The 23,175-nt window shown below is 44.1% G+C and overlaps 2 protein-coding genes across 4 annotated transcripts in view; one reads left to right on the top strand and one right to left on the bottom strand.

Moving 5' to 3' along the window:
- The window catches only part of SLK (STE20 like kinase), a 52,284-nt gene extending 34,078 nt beyond the window's left edge, over window positions 1–18,206 (top strand). For 2 of the 3 annotated variants that reach the window (XM_064144440.1, XM_064144439.1), the window contains exons 10-18: window positions 664–794; window positions 1,059–1,182; window positions 1,450–1,629; window positions 6,983–7,112; window positions 7,340–7,464; window positions 8,380–8,568; window positions 9,675–9,800; window positions 12,455–12,568; window positions 13,184–18,206. In XM_064144440.1, the coding sequence (XP_064000510.1) occupies window positions 664–794; window positions 1,059–1,182; window positions 1,450–1,629; window positions 6,983–7,112; window positions 7,340–7,464; window positions 8,380–8,568; window positions 9,675–9,800; window positions 12,455–12,568; window positions 13,184–13,330 (1,266 nt within the window). In that variant the 3' untranslated portion in view covers window positions 13,331–18,206. Of the gene's footprint in view, window positions 1–663; window positions 795–1,058; window positions 1,183–1,449; window positions 1,630–3,665; window positions 3,759–6,982; window positions 7,113–7,339; window positions 7,465–8,379; window positions 8,569–9,674; window positions 9,801–12,454; window positions 12,569–13,183 lie in introns of all 3 variants that reach the window. The other variant, XM_064144441.1, reaches the window with a different exon arrangement.
- Window positions 18,207–20,940: 2,734 nt separating this feature from the next.
- The window catches only part of COL17A1 (collagen type XVII alpha 1 chain), a 41,874-nt gene continuing 39,639 nt past the window's right edge, over window positions 20,941–23,175 (bottom strand). The window contains exons 53-57 of the mRNA XM_064144438.1: window positions 22,567–22,980; window positions 22,248–22,388; window positions 21,530–21,592; window positions 21,253–21,324; window positions 20,941–21,074 (exon numbers count right to left, since the gene is read on the bottom strand). Coding sequence (XP_064000508.1) covers window positions 21,025–21,074; window positions 21,253–21,324; window positions 21,530–21,592; window positions 22,248–22,388; window positions 22,567–22,980 — 740 coding nt within the window. The 3' untranslated portion in view covers window positions 20,941–21,024. The remainder of the gene's footprint in view (window positions 21,075–21,252; window positions 21,325–21,529; window positions 21,593–22,247; window positions 22,389–22,566; window positions 22,981–23,175) is intronic.

Below are 23,175 nucleotides of genomic sequence, written 5' to 3'. Positions count from 1 at the left end.
AATAACCCACAAAACCCAAACCAAATCTAAGATGCAAACAGTGTAAGGATAACTTAGCACAGCTGTCCCCAGCGTGAATTCAGCCTGTGTGCTGTAGCCATAACAGAGTGGTGGAGATACAGTTTCTTCTCTTGCAATGAAACAAGAGCAGCTCTGAGAAGCTGAGAATTCTCCAGTTCTATCAGCAAGACTGCCACTTGATTTTTTTACTTAATAAGTAAAACAATTAATAAACTTTCTCATTGAATTAGTTTCCAAAGCAGAAGTAAGTGGATGAGTAATTTGCTATCCTGCTTCAGTACTGTTTTTCAGAATAAAATATATCTTTTTTGGTGACTGGGAAAATTATGGTCAAAAAACAAGCTGTAATTGCAGCTGTCTTCAGCTCTTGTGAAGAAAACTGCATCAATTCTGTTTAGGGTTTATCTAGATACTGTTTTTCTGCCTGGCAGTTTAGATGATGAATGTTTAAAGCTTCCCTTTGCTGACTAGAGAAAGTTTCATGACATTAGAATTCTTCAAGTTCTCACTTGATTGGTGAGACACCAGATAAGCAAGAAGAATTCCTGTAAGTGTAGATATACTGGAAGTAATTTCATTTTAAGGGAAAAAAAGGGATAAAACTTAAATAAGTACAGAATAACTTAGCAGTGCTTTATTCAGGAAACAAGAAGACAGAAGAAAACTTTAAAGAAGACTCGGAAGTTTGTTGTTGATGGAGTAGAAGTGAGTGTAACCACATCAAAAATAGTGACTGAGAATGACTCCAAAAGCGAAGAAATGCGGTTCCTACGGTAAGTGCTTTTAAAAATAACATTTACAAGGGGTTAGCAGCTATTTTTTTCTTCTCTCTGAATAAATAAGAGGTCTAATAATCTTATTTTTGTAATATGTGGGATGTAATTTCAATTATTTCATTAGTAGAGAGGAATTTAAAGCGTTTCTTAATAAGGAAATTGAAAACTAGTTTTACTGGATGTAGATGCCTTTTTCTTCTTCTATAATTTTCCCCTCCTTTTATGTTCCCATCAGTATGAAATGTTCTTTTTCATTATTAGACGTCAAGAGCTAAGAGAGCTGAGACTTCTTCAGAAGGAAGAGCAGAGAGCCCAACAGCAACTCAGTAATAAGCTATTACAACAGCGAGAGCAGATATACAGACGTTTTGAACAGGAAATGACAGTGAGTCTCTGGATTTTGGTGCCCTTAAATCATTACCATATGGAGTAGGGGGAATCAGGTGTTTCCTTTTATGATAGCTGTTATCTTCATTTTCATTCCTACTAGTAAATAGCTGTATTTTCCATCACAGGGTGCCTGGCCTTTATGCTAGCGGTTGCCTGCCCAAACAGTTCATTGTGGCCACCCTCTGTTGTGGTACAGCAGTGCACTGCACAGCATTTCATTTCCCAAAACCAGATGCTGAACTGTTTGGATTTTTTTTAACAGAGTAAAAAACGGCAGTATGATCAAGAAATAGAAAATCTGGAAAAGCAGCAGAAGCAGACAATAGAGCGCTTGGAACAGGAACACACAAACCGGTTACGAGACGAAGCAAAACGCATCAAAGCAGAACAGGAGAAGGAGTTGTCCAAATTCCAGAACATGCTGAAGAACAAGAAAAAAGAGGTAAGAGATAGTGATGGTAATATACCAAATAATGACTATGGGCATAGCAAACAGTTGAGGTTAGATCTACCAGGAGCTTTGTCAACCTCATGAGCTGTGGAAGGGTTGCTGGCAGTCAGGGTTATTTGTTTTGTTTTCCTACCTAAAGTGAAGTGCAAGCAGCTAACAGGAAGAGGTAGGTAGTGCCTTAATCTAGAAAGCATCAACTTGTTAGAAGGAAGACTTTGTTTTTCACAGAAACTATGACAAAATATTTTGTGTTATATCTTTTTTATTCATTATTTTCAGAAAAGGTATTTCCATAAAGATTGTGAAAAATATCTGTGAGATTTCTACTTCAAACAAAACCTGCTGTAGCTACTTAGTAAATACTTACCAAATGGGAATTTCAGAGAAAGGAATATGGTCTTGATTTCTGCTAAGAACTACTTAAATTCCAGAGATTCTAACTTTTGGATTAATTTGTTAGAGTTTTTGTTCAATGTGTGCTGTTGTGGTTTGGGATTCCTTTATATAAAGCGACAGCTGTTGCATGGATTTAGTTTGTTTAACTCAAAACCGAAAGGAAAGCCAGGAGAGAGCAAAGCCTGGGTAACCTAAAATCTTTTACAGTCAATTTTATCTGTGTCATAGAATTAAGGCAAAATGAATGACATTTGACCCTTACACCTTAAGCCATGACTCTGCTCGCATTCGAGTGAGACAAGGTGATGCGTTTCCACGTAGATTTTGCATCTTTAAAGTTGTTTTATTTCATTTTCAGATCGGTTGTGTAGTGCTCATTTGTATATCAACAGCTCTAGAGTTTGCTCTAATAGTTTCTAGCTGTCGTTAGAAATCTCTGCTGTCCACGCTTTTGCATAGAGTGGTGCTGTAGTAGAGGGGTGCATTAAAACAATATCTAAGTTGTATTCCATTTGAACCGTGTGCTCATGTGCAAATAACCAATTTTTCTTCTTTTATGGTACCTCTTGCATTTTTGAGTCTCTCTCTATTTACTGGTGGTTGGGTCCTACATGGGGAAGCGGGAAGAGTTTTACATACTGCTCTGAGCTAAAAGCAGTTCTTTCATGGGAACAGGAATAGCATGTGGTGATCTGGACTCTGTTTTCTGATGATGCTTCCACTATTAAACAAGCAGGCATTTGTTTCTCGGTGCATCGTTTTGTACTTAAAGCTCAAGAAGGCGATTTACAGTGTGCAGGAAAGTGCAGCTGGTGCTCTAAAACTACCCCATGCTGTATTGGAGTGTGCAGTGTTATGTTTTTGGAATTCTTAAAAATGAGTAAAACACATCAGCAAATTAACAGATTAATAGTCAGATGATTCAGCCAGGTTATATTTAGAGTCTTTCTGCTAATCTAGTCTAATTCACTTTGGACTGAAACACGTTCCATTCTAGCATATGTGCCATGCAAAGTTACTTGCAAGCATACCTAGCTGTTGGTGGGTTTTGCTTTTAAATCCTTCACAACCAAACCCTTACAACCAAGTAATGTTTTATTTGCTTACATGACTATTTCAAAAACACTTCCTGTGTAGATGTCTTTTGTTGTTGGAGACAGTAAAAATGGCATCCTAAAAATTCACGTTTGAGACAGGTTTTCAGTGGAAGTTGTATTAAGCTTCCAGCTGTTTTTCACAGCTTTACCATGAGGTAAACATAAGCTGTGGCCCTTTTTGCTGTAGTGCTTCAAGAAAATACCACTTTTGCAGGTGGTGGTTTTCTTAACAGTTGACTCTTCCAGCTGCTGCATGAAAATGCAGGGGAGAGGCTGCACTGGGCAGTGTTTGCATGCAAAAAAGGCTAGCATGTACCTCCTTTCTGCGCTGTGCTGGCATGCATAAAGCACATATTGTTCCTTTTCTTTTCATTAAGCTCTTTTCACTAAGCTGACATCCCTGCCACTGAAGTAATAACGCATGCTTCCCAGTACTTCTAGTGCTTGACTTGCATGTCCTATGTTCACAGTAATGCTTGCTGTGGAGAAAAAGTGTTCTTTTCGCCACCTTCTGCATGCTTATATACACTGTAGGTTTTATGTGAAGTGGAGAAAGCACCAAAAGAGCTGAGAAAAGAGCTCATGAAACGCAAGAAAGAGGAGCTTGCACAAAGCCAGCATGCTCAGGTAACAACAGCAGCTTCAAGCTACTAAAATACAAAAGGCCAGCAGTATTCACACGGCTTGATGATTTCACTTTTTGTTGTTGAGTGAATACGGAACTTAACTTGAACTAACCCTACATACTGCTCTCTTCCTTCAAGTACTCCCATCTCGTACCCGTAGAGTGTATTCTATAGACGTGTGGGAGCAGTCATTTCCAGGTCTCTGCTGTTCCCTGCATCATTTTGTGTGCTCTATCAAAATGGAGCAGCATTTTTCAATGGCAAGTTTATTTACTGTGATTTTATCAGTGGTAAGTACCCCACAGGTCCATCAGAGTATAAGGGTTACAGTTGGAAGTGAGTTTTGAACAACATGAGTGCAGGGGAGGAAAATGTACATAACGTAAGCATAAGGCACCTTGTTCATAGAAGCAGAATGGATTGGGTAAAATGGGAGTTATTTAAATGTCAAAGTGGAGGTGGGTGGAAACTTTACAAGAAATAATCTGTAATTTCACACCATCAGACTCATTGCTTTTATAGGATCCAGCTAGAAAGGGGGCTGGTGTTTTAGAAAAATGGTGTCTTTGTGGTGGCCACAGCTTGTACAGAGTGAGCTTGCACCACAACAGCATAGGTTTTGATGAGTAATGTAGAGATGAAACATTTATATGAGTGACATAGTGGAACGTTATACCAGCTTTATGTGATTAACGTCTTTAATTCAAGAGGGAATTGCCCAGGATAGAATGTGATTGAGTTGCAGCACTCTCCCTATGCCAAGGGTATCTATCTCTGAACTTTTTGAGGAAGCCTAGAAAAAAGTCCTGTATTTTCATATTGGTTGTAGTGATTTAGTCTGTTTTCTTCACTAGCTTCAATTTGTTGAAATAAGAGAGGTGAAAGGGACCATTTTAAAGGTGAAGTATTTTTACGTGGAATAATAAGTGCTAGACAAGCTGCAGAGGTTTAGTTTTAGAATACTTAGAACTTCTGGCAGTGACTACTTTGGTTTGATGAGGCCTGACATTTTAAATGCATATTACTAACCTACAACAGATCTCATTTCTTCTGTTTCTTTTTTTTAAGAACATGAATATATTTCATTATATTCTGACATAGGAAGTACATTGTGTCCCACAGGGCGTTGCTCAGGTTATGATTCAGTCTTTTCAGTTGTCTTCATGTACACTTTTCAACGCACAAATGCAGGATGTAAGTCTTAAAATGCCAAACAACAAAAGTTCTATTTCCCTAATTTTCCAGATATGTGTTTTCTCTTCTGCTCATATGTGCTGATCAATGTCACCTCTGTTTCCAAACCACTCAGCACAAATTCATGCAATTATGCACTATTCGTAGCAAAAAGATCCAAATTTCAGTAGTTAGCTCTGGGCAAGACACTAAAGCTGCACACAAATGCAGTGCAATACTGTTCTTGGGTGTTTATTACTTGTTCAGCACATGTGAGAGGCAAAGTGTGACTTCTGTGCTGTGTGTGCAGTGAAATCCTGTAGCTAAAGATATCTGAGTTTATTTTAAGGAACTTATTGGACAAAAGCAAGTTGTCATTTTATAAAGCTGGACTGCCTTGAGCTGTACTATCTTTTAACCTTTTAACCATCCATTGTGGCCTTTACTAAAGTCCATGACCTTTATTCTGTGTGAGACTTGAGTAGCTATGGGAAGTGGAAAGGCTGGAGTGTTTTCTGAGATTGCCTGGTTTATCTTACAGTGCTAGCAGTTAAAAAACTTCTTGAGATTTACCATGGAGAGAGTGCAGCAGTGATCTTTGAATGATTGAGTAAAGCTCAAGCACAGTTGCCTTTTGACTGTGACTATATGCGATCAGCTTTCTCCCCCACCCCCCCCAAACAAAGCATTCCATGCAAATCAAGCACCGTAATTTATGTGGCCCCACCTTCAGAATGATAAACTTGTCGTTTTCTTCTCCTTTGTATCTAGAAAGGGAAACAGAAAGGCCTTCCAGGTGGTTTTTGTACCCTTAGTTCTGTCACTATTAGCTTACTCCACCTCTGGTTTCCTGTCACTAACTACTGTCCACTGGGAAAGATGAAAGCCTCATATGTTTCATAGCTTTCTGTGAAGATGAAAACCAGGATTCTCCTGGTCATAATAAAAAGCACTTTTAAGGAGCAATTCTTACAGCTTCAGTAAACTCTTATAGGTTCAGTAAACAAAGAAAACGAAGTTGCTTAGGAGACCCTGCCACTGGTCATCTGCAGCCCAGTACCGTTTTCCTGCCTCGTCCCATCTCCCTTCCAATAGACAGTCTTTATCATTGCTTTGTTATATATAACAGCAAATACTCCAGCTGCCCACCTTGGCTCTGGCAGGACACTGCCATCATCCTGTCTTTTGGCATTTAGGTAATGAGAGAAACATCTGCTTTAATTTCTTGTTGTTAAAGAGTATGTGTGTGTGCATGCTTGCATGCTTGCAGATGCCTGTTTTTGACGGTTGCAAAGAGAAAGGCAACAGTATGGTCTTGGGGCGTGGGAGGGGGATTCCTGCTACTCCCTACTTAAATGATGCAGCAGAGCGACACTCCTTGGGTAATGGGAAGATGCAGGTGATCTGGGGACTGCATCAGGCAGATGGCAAATCGCTTTGCGAGGAGCCAGCTCAGCTCTGGTGTGACTAGCCTGTAAGTCCTGCAGAACATGCAGTTCCTGCAGAACCCAGTGAGTGTCTTCATAGCAGTCTTGGAGAACTCCCAGTCTCAGTATCTTTGGTTTCATGACAAGATAAACCACTTTGTTCGAGATTGAGACACAAATCCGAAACCCAACTGTGTAAATAGTAAGGCTTCAAGTAATCATCCAAGGCAAATTAACAATACATATGTTCATTTTCTTACATCCATGAATAATTAACCCTCAATAAATGAGAGTGACTTCATACTGAGTGTGTATTTTTGCTAGCTTTGAACCTGCAAGCTTGTTCTGAGGAGAGACAAGAGAAGGAATGAATTGCAGATTGCTGGCTAGTTTTGTTGCCTTTGGTCTTACTTCTGAAGGTATTATTTAAACGTTCAATATGCTCCAACCTACTATGTAGAGAATTCAAGAGAAGTGTAGTTTTATAGCTGAGGCACATTGGCTCAAATTTTCATAGATGTCTTTGTTTTCATATATAGCTAATGCTGAGAGAACTGGGAGTTTCACTAAAATGTAGTGTGGTTAGAGGAGCACAGCTTAATTTGCTTCTGTTGGCTTTCACCAGGAGCAGGAATTTGTGCAGAAGCAGCAGCAAGAACTGGATGCATCTCTGAAGAAGATTATTCAGCAGCAGAAGACAGAACTAGCCACTATCGAGCGAGATTGCCTCAACAACAAACAGCAGCTCATGAGAGGTATCCAGCATCAGGCTCTTTCCTCAAAGCCAGACATTTGTCTTGTGTTGCAATAAAACAACAGCCTGTCTTAAAGTTAAGAAATCAAAGACCCTGGAACTGCAATAAAAGCATTTACTATGGAAAGCACTGTTCTCAAACTGCACCTGTAGGCCCCTCCTACCACACAGTGGCAGTTAGATTAGGAAGTGTTGCACTTTCTGAACCAGACTTCCTCTTTTTTCCAGCTCGTGAAGCTGCGATCTGGGAGCTGGAAGAGCGACACCTGCAAGAGAAGCACCAGCTCCTCAAGCAGCAGCTCAAAGATCAGTACTTCATGCAGAGACATCAGCTGCTTAAGAGGCATGAAAAAGTTAGTGGTGACTTGGAGGCTTTCTTTTGTGTATTATAATGTCCTAGTCTTACGGTCTTTACTTAGTAGCTGTTTGTTTGCACAGGCAAGACCCAGACAGATGTTTTGAGGCTGTCTATGTTCTGTCTTAATCATCTTATTTTAATGACTTAGGAGTAAGTTGAATTATAAGTGGTCATATTTTTGCTTTTTGATTCTTAAAGAAAAAAAATCACAAATAACCCAGCCACAACAAACATCAGCCTTTCTCTGCTAAAAATACCATATTCTACTTACACACCCAAAAAAAGTTTCAACTGCTATTGAAAGGAATCTACTCATTAGCCAAATCGTCCTGGAATTAAATGAGCAGAATGAACTGGATTAGCTTCTGAGCAAGTGGCTGACAACTGTCTCTCTATAGCTAAGTCCCATAAAAGCCCAGAAAACAACACTGACTGTCCACAAGTTTTTCAGTGGGATACAATCAAGAGACTAGTTCAGTTCTTGAAAGTGTAAACCCAGCAGAGAGATACTACAGGATCTGCATGGTGATTACACCTCCACTGAAGGTTTCCGTGGGGTCTTGTTTACCCCCATATGATGTTGGCTTTTGCAACAAACTGACCCTTCCCAACCGCAGTAGCAGAAGTTCAGTTCCACAGAAGTTTCTCCCCCTGGATAACATAAGGGTTTTAAAATGCAAGTCAGCAATTGAACAGCCCCTGGTAAATGAGATGTGTGTTTGTGTTCATTAGAGAATTTCATCTGGGGTGGGCATGATCCAGAGCCCTCCCCACTTCTCCCCATAGATACCACCAGGGCTGGGACTGGTTTCTGTTGAAAGAAGCTGGCCCATGCAGCCTCTTGCTGATGAAAGGCATGCAGACCTTCTAACAGTTCCTCTGTACCATTTCCATATGGTTCACCGTTTAGGAGACAGAACAGATGCAGAGATACAATCAGCGCCTTATCGAGGAGCTGAAGAACAAGCACACGCAGGAAAGAGCCAGGCTGCCCAAGATCCAGCGCAGCGAGGCCAAGACTCGGATGGCTATGTTCAAGAAGAGTTTAAGAATCAATTCCTTAGCCTCTCCAGATCAGGACCGTGAGAAAATCAAGCAGGTAACTCATAAAAACACTTTGGGTAGTGTAAATCCTTAATGTCACATCAGTGTGAGGGAGGGAGAGAGCTCACAAGATGGCGTGCAGCTGGTTTGATGCACTGGTTGAGGTCACAGGAAGATCTTCCCTTCTGCTCTGGTGAGACTTACTTGAAGTGCTGCAGGTCTAGTCCTGGGTTTCCCAGTACAAGAAAGATAAGGATTTATTGGAGCCAGTCCCACAAAGGGCCTTGAAGATGACTGAGGGACTGGTGGGTCCTGTTACAGGAGGGAATGCTTAAGAAACCTGAGATGCTTCAGCCTGGAGGTGAACAGGCTCAGGAGGATCTTATCCAGGTGTGTATGAAACCAGCAGGAGGGACTAAAGAAGGTGAAGCCAGACTCTTCTGACTGGTGCCTAGTGACAGGATAGGAGGCTTTAGGCACAACTGAAATACAGAAAATCTAATCCAAACAGGAAAGTTCTTTTTTTAGTATGAGGATGGTCAGATAATGGAGTAGGTTGCCCAGGGAGATATTCAGAACCCAAGCAGAGGCATTTCTGCACAACCTGCTCCAGCTGACCGTGGTTTGAGCAGGTTGTTGATCTTCACAGATCCCTTCCAATTCAACCATATTTGACTTTTGTGAGTTTCTCAACTAAAACTGCAGGTATTCACTCAATCTTTAAAAGGGAATGTTGTGAAGGTGTTTAGAGATTTGCTTCCCACTGATGCATAAAAGTCCCAAGTCACCGTTTCACATGGTGAGTGCTGGAAGGAAGGAAGGAACATCTGGAAAACAGAATCCCCCACAGCTGTGTGACACCAACCTTAACTATCACTTGTAACAACACTGCTTTGTCACATAACTTCAGAGGGAGATAATTCCTGGAGCTGGCAAGTGAAATGTGCTGTGTTTTAAGGAGCAACTGGAGTGCAGGCAGAGAAATGGAATGATAGACAAAAACTGTGAGGGCATTCATTTTGTAAGAGTTTTTACAGAGAAAGAATAAAGGAAAAACTTCTATTGTTCGAATCCTTTAAACTCTTTCCTTTTTGTTACCTATAGGTGTGAACTGCTGTATCTAGAGGCACATATTAACTGGTTTCTTATTTTTCATTTTAGTTTGCTATTCAAGAAGAAAAGAGGCAGAAAAACGAGAGACTGGCTCAGCATCAGAAACACGAAAACCAAATGCGAGACCTCCAGCTGCAGTGTGAAGCAAACATCAGAGAACTACATCAGCTACAGGTTAAAAATAGATGATACTAAATGCACATTCAGTGGGAAGATTGAAGTTGCTGACAGATGCAGGCAAAGCAGAAACACCTTTTCCTTCCAGCCCCTGATATTCTATGATTCCAGGATTCCTTCACTTTTCCTGATTAGCAGAGGGTTTGTTGTATGTGGCTTTCAAAGGCCTGCAGCTTACTGCTCAGCCAGATTTGTAAACTTACATCAATTAATGAGAAGTCATTCTGAGTGCAAGAAGCACATGAACCAGAAGCAGAGGAACATCCCTAGACTATCAGTCAAGTTCCCACTGCTATTTTCTGTAGGCAGCGTTTCCTTTTAACCTGATGTTGCTGCAATGTCATCAATCAGAACAGAGGAAGACGTTTGTGGCAGTGAGGTGTTTTTCACAAAGTGCAGGCTGCTATTTGTACTGAACTTCTGGTGGGTGCTTAGAAGGAATGCTCTGCCCTGCAGTAGGGAGCTCTTGGTAGACATTTGTCTCTTGTGGTATGCATATTGCAAAAGTCGCTGCCATAGACCAGAGCTCCTTCTCTGTTAAATCAGCTTTTCCACGTTTCAGGGACACAAGGCATTTTTAAAGCATTACATGATTACCTGCAGATAACCTTTGTGTGGAGAAATCCTCCAGAGACCACTGAGGCCAGTGCAACCCTATTCACTTTCTTGCGTCCTGCAAAAACAGTTCCTGGCTGTGCCTCTAATACGCCTCAGTAAATCCCCAAGTACCGTGGGAGTCTTGTGAGAGTTTCAGCCCAAGTAAAATAGAGCAGATTAGGGCTACTCTGAGCTTCACTGAGAAAAAGTTGCCCTTAGCTGCACTCAGGTCTAGCTAAATACTTGCCAGTTCTGTGCTCTTCATCAGGCCCAGTTGGGGACTAGAACTCTGGAAACAAATAACATGGGGTTTAGAGACTGCCATAGACAACTGCTCTTAAAAATCAAGGATCTGATGTAGCCAAATACCTCTTTTTCTTTCTTACCATGCCTCAGAAGTCAGCTGGCAGATATATATGCACTTTTCTGAGAGGAATGTGAAGCTGGTGTGTGGTTTGATTACACTTTTCCTTTTTATGGGGCAATACTGAGACAGCTTCTACAAGTCCATTTCTCTCCTCTTTTAAGCCTTGTTTGTTAGTCTCAGCTCCTTGTTGTCAAGAGTTGAAATATTCTTGTGGACAAACTGGTTGCTGATGGCTTGGACAAGCACAGCTCTGCTGGATAAATCATTGCTGGATGAAAGGGCCCAAAGGAGGATACTCAATGGAGTTAAATCCAGCTGGCAGCCAGTCACAAGTGGTGTCCCCCAGGGCTCAGTGTTAGGATCACTTCTGTTTAACATGTTTATTGATGACCTTGATGAAGACAGAGTGTGTCATCAGTAAGTTTGCAGATGACACCAAGTTGGGTGTCAGATCAACAGATCTGCAGGAGGGTAGAGAGGATCTACAGAGGGACTTGGATAGGTTGGATGGATGGGCCAATGTCAGTGGCATGAGCTTCAATAAGGCCAAATGCCAGGTTCTTCACTTGGACCAAGAAATGCTACAGGCTTGGGGAAGTGTGGCTGGAAAGCTGTCTGGCACAAAGGGACCTGGGGGTTGTAATAGACAAACAACTCACTATGAGCAAGCAGTGTGCCCAGGTGGCAAGGAAAGCCAATGGCATCCTGGCTTGTGTTAGAAATGCTGTCTCCAGCAGGAGTAGGGAGGTGATTGTTTGGTCTGGTGAGGCCACACCTCGAGTACTGTGTTCAGTTTGGGGCACCTCACTACAAGAGAGATGTGGAGGTGCTAGAGCGAGAGCAGAGGAGGGGCAACGAAGCTGGGGAAGGGCCTGGAGGAAAAAATCTTGTCAGGAGTGACTGAGGGAGCTGGGGATGGTTAGTTTGAAAAAGAGGAGGCTGAGGAGAGACCTCATTGCTGTCTACAGCTACCTGAAAGGACATTGTGGAGTGGCTGCTGCTGGTCTCTTCTCACAGGTAAACAGTGATAGAACAAGAGGGAATGGCCTCAAGCTGTGACTGGGTAGGTTTAGACTGGACATTAGGAAACATTTTTTCCCAGCAAGAGTGGTCAGGCATTGGAATGGGCTGCCCAGGGAGGTGTTTGAGTCACCGACCCTGGATGTGTTTAAAAGTCATTTAGATGTGGTGCTTGAGGATATGGTTTAAGGGTGAGCTTTGCAGAGTAGGAATATCAGTTGGACTTGATGATCCTGAGGGTCTTTTCCAACTGAAATGTTTCTCTGTGATTCTGTGATTTCCAGTAAAGCTCCCTTCCTTTTAATGTAATTGATCTTAATAAATTATGCAAACTCTCTTCAGAAAGCAGAGCAGAAATGCTGCATGACCTTGAGAAGCACTATTAGGCAGTGAAACAGTTTTGAGTAACACTGTCAGCTGCTGCTTTAATGAGACTCAAAGGTATACTTGTAAATCCAAGTGTTTCTTATCTCAATTGGTGCTGATGGAAAGAGCAGCTTTTGATAATGCAGCCTCCTAACGTACTTTTATCTTGTAATTTTCACGGCACTATTTACAGGGAATAAGCTAATTAAAAAGAATTAGGACAACATATGTCACTGCACAAATGTTGAGTTGCCTAATCTGAATTAGATTTACATGAGGATTATCTTTATCTCTTTTTAAGAATGAAAAATGCCATCTACTGGTTGAGCACGAGACTCAGAAGCTAAAAGAGCTGGATGAAGAGCACAGCCAAGAACTGAAGGAATGGAGAGAGAAACTGAGACCAAGAAAAAAGGTAAATCAGGCTAGCTTCTTATGAGTCAGAAAATAAGTGAGAGTTGGGTCTGTCAAATACAGACAATACAAAAAGGATGGCAAAGGAGGAGAATGAAGCTGCTGTGCAAAACTGCTGTAGGTCACTGAGTGATGTGCAAAAGCTGAGCAAGGGCCCATGCAGAAAAAGAGACCTGTGTGCTGCTGGCCCTTCACGCACATGCTGCCAGCCCCTTGCTTCTTGTGTGCTATCAGCCTCTTACTGTGCTCCCCCTTGCAGTACCTGTCTGCTTATTTGCATACAAAAGTTGTTAGCTGGAGGTGGGTCTGGTTTTAGGAAGGCATTTCAGAAGCCAGTCAGTCACTGCAGGAATGGATTAAGGGTGGTGGAGGTTGATTTGGTGGGGTTATGTTTTGGTTTTAACTGGCAGGTGTTGGATTTGCAGTGTTCAGAGAGCGTCCCACAGGCAGATGATGTTCTTAGCTTGCTGCGTCTCAGTCCTCTTGCGATGCTCAAATTGGTAGGGGAGTTGTGGGGTTTTCTTGATGATGGTGTGTGAAGTTAGGATGTTCAATCAGACAGTATGCCTCCAGCTCTCTTCCTTGTAACCCTGTAACAATCTGATTTCGGTTTTAGACGCTGGAGGAAGAATTTGCCAGGAAATTGCAGGAGCAAGAGGTTTTCTTTAAAATGACTGGAGAATCCGAATGCCTTAACCCTTCCACACAGAGCCGGATTTCCAAATTCTATCCCATCCCCAGCCTTCACTCCACTGGCTCATAACTCTGGGAACTGCTGTAGGTTTGGTTTGGTTTATTTTTCATAACAGAATTCTCCATCCTCACTGTCTAATCTGACTTGATCTGTGGTGTGCATCAAAGGACCTGGCGCTTTCTGTTTTCAGTGGAGACAATCAGTGTCACGGTCAGTTTCTTCACTTCTCCGAGCGGGAGAAGAAGTTGTTGCTGTACAATGGTAACGTTACCTCCTTCAGATGCTTCAAGAATAAGTGGGGGGTTTATCTCAGTCTCACAAAGTATCTTATCTATGGGTTTGACTTTAAGCCTCAAATATTAATTATACTCTTTCTGGTCACACAGAAAAAGAAAGAAAGGAGTTTCTGGTGTGAACATTTAAATGGTGTAACATAAGTTCTGCTGCTGTAGTTTTAAGCGTCCACATTTCTCCAGGAGAAAATTCCACAACTGAACCTGCTGTGAGAGGTTTAAACGTTGGTATTGTTGAACAGCATTTCGATAGCCAGGACCGAAACTAATTACCTGGGAATACACCAATAATCAGGAAAGTAACCCCTCGCGTTTGAACGTGGTCAGTGAAAGCTATAAAGCCTTTGCAACCTCCTCTGAAAAGAAACCTCTGGCATAAATGAAGCTGAGCTGATCTCCATGACGTGTTTTGTCCTTTAGTTCCATAACAAAGTGGGGTGCTAGTTTGATTAATACAGTGCCTGAAACGCTTAGATAGGCTAATCCTGGCAACAGAGTAGCGTTCGAAAGGAACAAAACTCCCTTAGCCTTGTCGTTACTGTACAAAACAGAAGATTTCTTGCTGCTACTGCCATTTGTTGTTGTTGTAAAATCCTCACCCTAAAATATTTTGCACTAAAATATGTAAAGGTGAAAGAAATGCTAACTTTAAAATGCACAGTTTGTTATTTTTCCTTAGCTATTACAGGTGGGTCAGTCCTGCAAATGGAGAAGCTGTAGAATGTATTTTGTTAGGAAGCAGTCTGCAAATGCATAGGGGTTTCTCTAACCATACCTGGAGTGGGTAGAGCCATTTTTCTGTTCCTACCAAAGCCTGTTCATCTGAACTGTGGAGTGGAGGTGGGTGGGGTGGTCATATTCACAAAAAAAACATGGCTGATGTCTGATTTGATTAGAAGGGGGAGATTGGGGTTTTTTTAATCTATTTTACTCATTTTGTAGAAAGGTTTCAGTTAAATATATAGGAAAACTGCTTTATGAAGCTGGGTTTTTGTGCTGCCATGTCCTAACATAGGTGGGGTTTATTTCTCAAGTTCATAGATGTACGATAAGTTATTTACCTGACTGACCTGCAGTGGGCAAAAAAAGCCTGAACTCTTTCTCCTGTAGCTGGAAGGGAAAGGCAGCTGGATCAGGTCACACTCACTGCACTCCTTTTGCTGGTTGAGTTTGAGGCATATCAAGGCAGTATTACAGGCTGGACTTGGGTATGCTGGAGTTCAATTTGTACAAAGCTCTTTGCTTTCTGCCATTCGAGGCCTGGCTTTGTAGTCTCTTTGGTTATCAACTGTAAAGGCTTTGTTTCGCTAGCTTGCGTTGAGCGCGTGGCTGGTGCCCAGTACACCACGTCCATGTTACGGGAACGGTGTTCATGCATGGGAACAAACTCCTTAACTAACACAGGACTTCACTCGGATGTGGTTGAAATCTTGGGATGCTGAAATCCTTGGACCTTGAACTGGTATCTTCTCAATGAAGACTCTCCATTTACAGCACAGAAAAACCCCCAAACTTGGGAAGATGCATGTTTTAATTTAAATTTTGTAACTTTTTGATAGGATAATGAATAGCTAGCCTTAATTTTTTTGGCATTTTATTATCTAACTGTGTATTGTGTACTGTTGTAAATTCACTTACCATATCTCTAGAATGTTACCTGTTGCTGAATGCAAAGTTTACTCCGTGGGGTGAAAAATATCTTTGAAGGCCTTTCACTTTTCAAGCTCCACCATCATAAATTGACTGTTAGGAAAATAACATTTAAATAATCTTTAATCTCCGTGTTAAACAGAATTTGTTTTGCAGTTCCACATGGATTATTGGAAAAGGAGTCAGGGCAGGCAGATTTCCTCTAACCTTTGTCCACATGAAGTCCTCAGAGGAAAATATTCATTCTCCTTCTATTTTTTTGGCAGTTTGAGTGGCAACTTGCTGATACACAGGAGCTTGCTCTTTACCTCTGTCTAGATCTTTCATCTGAAGATCCTTTCCCCCCCAGCTCCTGCAGCCTGATCTCACTGTAAATTGTACAAACAAGTGATTGAGTTCTGTTGTGGAAAGACGGATCAAATGTAGGGGTGGAAGCCTCTGTGGGTGTTTGGTTAGGTCGCCAGGTGTGGAGGGAGCATTGTTAAGTAGTCGCAGCTTTGTGAACTGTGCTGAGATTTGGTGTCAAGCATGAAAATAGGTTTGTCTGGGGGGTGGCAGGAACTGGCCTAGGTATCTACATGTTTAGACCAAAAAAAATCGTCTTTAAGTATTTCTTCCTCTTTTACTACATCATAAATACTGTCCTCAGGTAAATGAGAAAGGAGAATTGGGCACATGAATTGCAGAGCAAGTGGTTGTCCTCCTCTATTTGCAACTGATTCTCATAAGCATCCTGCCTGCAGGCCCACAGCCTCTAAGATTCCCACCTCACAACTTGCTCTTCCTGAGCTCTGGAAGTAGATTTTTGGCATCTGCTAAGTGAGCTTTCTTGGGTTAGGACCTTCTAAGTGGAGGAGCCAGCAGCTCTACTTGCATCCCAGCAGGTACTAGAACTCAGCTCGTTGCAGGATTTTATAGCCCTCTGCTGATGGAACACTGCCAGCAGCCCAGGCAGATCTGTGGCTAACTGAACCTCAGGTGGTCTTGTGCCCTTGGTTCTTATGAGGTTCTGCATCCTGAATAAATTCTGCATCTCACCTGGGTGGGGCTGTCTGGGGAGGGGTTACCAGCCACGGAGAACATGGCCTGTGTCTCAGCCCAACCTGCATGCCCAAGGGGCACTCTGCTCTTTACTTTGGTGAAGGGCAGATGCTGCAGCATTTGTTCCTTTCTGATTCCCATGCACAAAATGTAGTTCCGTTTTTTTAGGCACTCTGCTGTATACTTGAGAATTGTACATGGCATGAGAAGATAGAATACTGAAGTTGTTATGACTGATTAGGTAGATCCTGATTTACTGACATCTTCAAAAGGAAAACTTTGAATCGATGCCTGAACTCAAATTCAGTACTGTGCTGTCCTGATGAATGGTGCTCACTCAAAGTGGTTTGTTTGGGTTTTTTTCCCACAGCCTTCCAAAGCTGCATCCTTTAATTTTCTTGGTGTGGTTTTGGTTTGTTCTGAATTATTTAAGCTAATATCCTTTAAAAGTTAAATCAATGGGTATTCAATATCAACTTAATCACATGGTTAAGAAATGGTGTCCTCCTATCCCAGAGAACTTTCTCTGTGAGAACTCCAGGCTATGTCAGTTTTTCCTTAAAAAATGTGAAGATGAGCAGCTTAACCAAGAGAGAGACAAAAAATGCATTAATGTGATTGCTTTCATCACACCACAGGGTCTTTCATGACTGCGGCACCACAAAGGAGGTTTAGAATGATTCTCCACCTCAAAAAGTATCTGTCTTGCAAATATTTCAGGGATGGCTTTGGTACAGGAAAGATTTGAATACAAGTTTTTGCAGTTCAAGCACTTAAATCTGCTTTTAAGTAGCCTGATTTTCAGAGCTGCTGCATAGCCACAGTTCCTAGAACCTGAGAAATGTTTGTCTTCGCTCAAAACCAGGGAACAGACTTCAGTGTGCAAATAAATTCAGCATTAATAGCTGCCCCTGAACTGCTTCTTTTTGTTTGATCTGCCGTGGGGAAGTAGGCCAAGCTTTTGAGGCCACTGCAGGAAAAGGCGGTGAGGAGGATGGTCACTGTGTAGGCAGCTGCAGTTGTAGTTGAATGCTGACACTGACAATCTGGTCACTTTACTGCAAATTCTGTACTTTGGATCTCCAGAAATTCTTTGTGTTGATGTGTCCACACATACTGCCTGTTCCCAAACTACTCCTGCCATGGGTGTGGCAGATACAACACAAGGTCAGGGAATTAACCTTCCTCATTCACAGGCAAGCCAAGGCTTGGGTGCCCTGTAGCTTCTCAGTCTTACAAGATGAGAACAGATGGAAGGGAAGAAGACAAAAGAAACTTTGCATTATTTCTCCATATTGCTTACAGAGCTTTTAGTTGTTCTCCATCCCCTTTCTCTCACCTCAATCCTGATACTTCCATTCCTGTAGCTACTTCTGCACTTCTGGGCAGTCAGTGGTGCCAGAGAAAGAAGACAGCCTCTTAGATAAGAACATGTGCAAAACCAGCAGAAAGGAGCATGGTTGAGCCCAAAGATACTCAAAGTTTTCAGTATCTCTTCCACCCTTAGCAAGTTAGGTGGTGAAGCCTCTTTCTTACCAATTATCAAACCTAAAATAATGCAAATTACAGAAACTAGAAAGGGACATTGAGAAATGTTGAACTGTCATACCCCAGTTCTCTGTGAGAAAGCCAAGCAGAGTGCTCTTCCCTGCTGAAGCACACCCAGGAGGCACCTCCAGTCTCCTCTTGTCCCAGCAGTTGTTTGAATGGTTTATGTTAAATCCAAACCAAGTTATTTTTTGCCTTACAGAAAGCAACTGAAAGTCATGAGATGGATGAATAAGTGGGCTAAGGGTCTCTGTATGTACAGCTCATGGAAGTGAACTTGCAGCAGTAGCAGCCACACAACAGGGTTGGGGTCCTTTTTTTGGTCTTGTTTTTGAAAGCAATTTGATTTCATGGCTTTCTGTAGAATACTGTAATAATGCTGCTGTAAATACAATAAAATCACAGTTTGCTGAGGTGGCCTCTGGTTTCTTGGTGGAAAATGGACATGAACTACCAAACACAACTATTTAGAACTTTTAAAATGCCTGACTGTAAAATGTCTTTAACAGGGTCCAGTGCCCCTGACTGGAAGAGCCCCAGGGCAGAAATGCACATTTAGCACAACCCTCAAAGGAGGCTGTTTTCAATGACTGCCCAGGGCTGGCAGTGGGAATTCAGCTTGGGGTTGCAGGAGCTCCAGTTCTTTCTCCACTCTATTTGTCCCACTTTGTGACAGCCACTCTTAACACTCAGAATCATAGAATGGGCCAAGTTGGAAGTGACCTCAAAGATATCTACTCCAACCTCCCCAGCATGGGCAGGGATGCCTCTCAAAGCCTCATCCAGGCTGGCCTTAAACACCTCCAGAGAGGGGACATCCACAGCCTCCCCCAGCAGCCTATTCCAGAGTCCCAGCACCCTCCTACTGAAGAACTTCTTCCTAAGAAGTCTAAACCCATGCTCCCTCAGCTTAAAATCATTCCCTCTTGTCTTGTTGCCATAATAATGACTGGAACACAGAGATGTAGCATTGATTAGTCTTGGAAATACTTATAACTAATCTGGACCCATTGAACCAAAGTTCAGAAGTTTCTGGAGACATTTTGATAGTTTTCTTACCTGTAGGAGCACAAAATAACAATTTCTTCTTCCTTAACTAATCCAGCATAAGAGGCTGTACTGGCTTGAGACCGGGCATCTACATGCCCAGTATCATCCACAGGCAAAGGTGGGAGGTGCCACTGTAAGGCAGTGCCCCTCCCTCCCCATCGAGCAATGGTCCAAACACAGCAGGTTGGATGACAGAGCAAATGTGAGGCTGTGGAGCTCCACCACTTTGCAGTGTCCTAATCTTGCCCTGTCACACAACCTCCCAACAGCACAGTGGTCCTAAGTAGCTAGGGGGTGACTTCAGACATGGAAACATAGATGCTGTGTTCCAACATGGCAACATCAGCATGTGGTTGTTCCTTTAAATAGAGAATTAAAAGGCAAAGTTTCATCTCAGCAGGGCCAGGTGGGGAGGATAAATCACCCAGCAGGACACAGGCTTGGTTGGCAAACACTGCAAGGTGCTGTGCTCCAAAAGTGCCCTGGTGCACTCAGGCCTTTGCTCTAAAGTCGCCTAAGGAACAATGTGGGAAGAACATCAAAAGTTGACATTACTAACACTAAATACAGACAGGAGGTGCTTAAGCCTGGACTGAGAACAGCCAATTCCAGCAGGGCTTTTAATTTTTTTGCTATAAAAAGGAGCCACTCACCTGCTCTGGTCAAGACCTGGAACAAAAACAGCACTTGGTGGAGGGGGGGGGAAGCAGGAAGGAGGCAGGCAGAGGAAGGAATGGATGGTGTGCATGGCCCCAAGGACACCATAAAGCTGATGTGGTGACCAGGCACTGCCAGCTGCCTTGGCTGCACTCCTGCTCTTAAAACACTGGCCTCTGCCAGGTGCTACCTTGCAGCTCGGCCATCACCCAGCCACCCACCTGCCCCAAACACATCCAAACTCTCTGAGCACTGCCTCACTGCAAGGAAGATGATGATGACTGTGGCACACTGAGACAATGGGCAGATGCTCCTATTAACATACTGGAAACTGGTAGCACCTGAGCATGCAGCTCAGCATCTGCTCAGGTCATACAGCAGTGATGAGAAACCAACCAGCCACCAAAACCACACAGTGTGTGCCCAGGGTCACAGTGCAATAGTGATCAGGCAAGCCTGGGGTGAAAAACCACACTTTTAATTGGGCTGTCTGCATTACAAAATATTTTTCCCCAGTGTTTAAAAACGAGAAAAATTAACAAAAATATTTCTTAAAAGATGAATAAATGACAAAGTGCTTCAGTTTGGCCCTTGTGCATGCCATGCATCACTGTGCCACTGCCAAGCATGTGCCAAGCCAGGCTCCCTGCCAAGCCCTTCCACGTGCTGTCCCCACTGCTGTCTGAGCCCTGCTAGTACCAGTTTGTTCGAGGAGCTGGGCTTGGGAGCAGGGCTGATGGTGCCCAGGAGCACTGCAAAACTGCTGAGCTGGGAGGACATTGCTTTCCAAAGCAAGTCAGGGTGAAGGGTGCTGACCTCAGGCGTCTGAAAGCTCTGTGTTGGGGGCTGTCAGCAGCACCAGGCAGCTGGATGGGTTAGGCCCAACCCAGCTCATCCTCCCTGTGTCATCTGCTGTGTTGCAGCAGCTGGGCATTGGCAGGGATGGGCTCAGGGTCTCATGCAGGTCACTGCTGGAATACCTCAATGCAGAGACCCTAGAGCCACAGCCTGACTTGGTACCACCAGTATCTGCTTCACCAGGTCCTCCTGCTTCGGGCTGGCACAGTGGAGTTTGTGGAGAGGAAATCCCAGCTTAGTCCCAGGGTTTCTTACAGGCCCTTTTGTCCTGTGGGCTGAATCTGATCTCTGGCAAACCTTGTGTTCGTTTAGGGGGGGAGGGATGGGTTTATTTTTTCCCCTTTTTGCTGGAGAGCTGGCTGGTTTGTAAGAAACAGGGTTGTACAGAGCTCGGGGTAACACAAGAAGCCTGGACTGGGTAAGACAGGAAGCCCTTGTCAGCCCAAAGACGGAGAAGCCTGGGAGTACTAAGCCAAACATCAGCAACAAGAGCAAACACCTACATTAAGGCCCTGCTGGACAAGTGAAAGAGCCACTCCCACCTCAGCAGTGACACTGAACTATCAAGTCTAAGTGGTTAACTGACTGACAAGGCAGTGGAGATTCAGGCTGGTTCTCTCTAGGCTGCTGGCAATGCTGCCCGGCACAGAACGGAGCTGCCTCTTCTTAAACCCCAACACTTCTTCTTTTTCTTCTGCCAACATACACTTGTTCACCTGGGGAGGAAATGAAAAGGAGGGTTACCTGAAAAGAAACACAAAAGACCCAAAACAACTACAATAAAAGGGACTCTCTGGATTTTCCAGCAGTTCCCAGAGACAGGCTTGGTGCCTGGGGAATCCTCTACTCCCTGAAGGCAAGCTCTGCTCCCCTGGGAGTGGCAGCTGTCCATACCTTTCTCCCCTTTCTCTCCTTTTGGTCCCCTGTGCCCATGGCGTCCCGGTGGGCCCATCGGTCCAGGGTCACCTGAAGAAATTAGCAGACCAAGTTTGCCCTTGAGCATGACTGGCCTACAGACAGGCCAGTGTAAGGAAGAGAGGTCAGGACAATGCTCTGAAGGTGCCACCCCCACTGTGCAGAGGCTGTGACCTTGTGCAGCCAACTATCTCTGGACACAGCACTGCTTCCTGGGGACCACAGGGCTCAAGGGGGCAAGGATGGCAAGGCTTACCTTTGGGCCCAGGATAACCTCGCTCCCCTTTCTCGCCAGGGGGCCCCTGGATGGCACCGTGTTCTGCAGAGGAAATAAGGATGAACGAGTGGGACAAACCACTTGGCTCTGTGCTCATTCGGAGAAGCAGCGAGTCCCACTGGAAGGGCACTCCTCTAGGTGAGATGGGAACAGACTGACTGACAGCAAGGGACTTTTCCAAACGTGGTGGCCTGCAGGCTTTGGGCTGAATGTCCTGCACGCGGTGGGAAACCCTGGCAGCCTTCCTAGTGGAGCGAGGAAGGGTATGGAGAAACTATCTGCCTCCAGCTTTGTGTCTCCACTGCATTTTTGCAGCACACCAAGGTGAAAAGAAGGGTGTCAAGCAGGAAGGGACAGCCTCTTCTTGCTTGTGCCCTGTGATAGGACAAGTAGCAACGGATGTAAACTTGAGGAAGAACTTGTTTGCTGTAAGGGTCACAGAGCACGGGAACAAGTTCCCCAGAGAAGTTATGGAGTCTCCTTCTCCAGAGACTTTCCAGTCCCATCTGGATGCATCCCTGTGCAACCTGCACTAGATTCTATGGTCCTGCTCTGGCAGGGCTCTTGGACTCGATCTCCAGAGGTCACTTCCTACCCCTAACATCCTGTGATCCTGTGAAAAGATTACTAGGTCTGTGCAAGGTTGGAGAGCCCTCACAGGCATAAGCCAGAAACACCAAGTCAATATGTCACTTACTTCTAAAGAAGTCCATGAGGTCCTCAGTGACATTGCCATAGGCTGCAAAGACCCTGCTGATACCGGGGGGACCAGGAGGGCCTGGGGGACCTGCAGGTCCTTGTGCAGTGTAAGACATCAAGTCCTGGAGAATACCTTGACCTGAGGAATTAAAGATGTCATTTGAAAGGAGATCTGGAAAAAGTGTGTCTGGATGCTGAGGCAGGAAGGTGTGAGGGAAGCAGGAAGTCACCGGTGAGGGCAGCGACCAGCATGACACCCGGGCACAGCAGAGCAGGAGGTGTGGGCTGGGACAGGGAGGGTCAAGCTCTCCACTCACTCTGCAGGCTCTCTGACACACGGAGTGCCAGCTCATCCAGGGAGCCAGTGAAGGAGCTGCTGTAGGATCTGCTTGAGTCTGCTGCTCTCCTGTGTGACTCCTCCTCTGTCAGCAGCCCATCGAAAGCACCATCGCTGCCCATGGAGGCATCATAAAAGCCATTGCTGCCCATGGAGGCACTGTAGGATGCCATGCTGCTCATGGAGCTGCCATAGGAGCTGCCTGTGCCCAGTGATCCCCCGTGGGATCCCTCAGCACCAAGGGATCCTCCATGTGACCGCTCAGAAGTGTGTAGTCCTTGGTATGATGAAGACATAGACCCAGCCACCAAGCCACTATCTCCTTTGGGTCCTGGTGGGCCCCGTGGCCCTGGAGGCCCAGGTGGCCCTGAGATGTAGCTTCGAACTTCATCACCTGCAAAATACAAGAGGGGGTTCCTCAGGGACATTGGGGTACCTGCACCCCCCAAGCTTGGAAGAGGTCCTGAGCTACCACCCGAATGAAGATTGGAGTGTGAAATTCTGTCCCACCAATCATCACAGTAGCCCTCACCCAGTGCCATTCTCGGGCAGCAGGCACCTATGTCAACCTTGACCTCTACAGATGGCA

This window comes from Pogoniulus pusillus, chromosome 6 (assembly GCF_015220805.1).
Source record: "Pogoniulus pusillus isolate bPogPus1 chromosome 6, bPogPus1.pri, whole genome shotgun sequence".
NCBI lineage: Eukaryota > Metazoa > Chordata > Aves > Piciformes > Lybiidae > Pogoniulus > Pogoniulus pusillus.
This window is presented reverse-complemented; position numbering and strand designations above follow the sequence as displayed.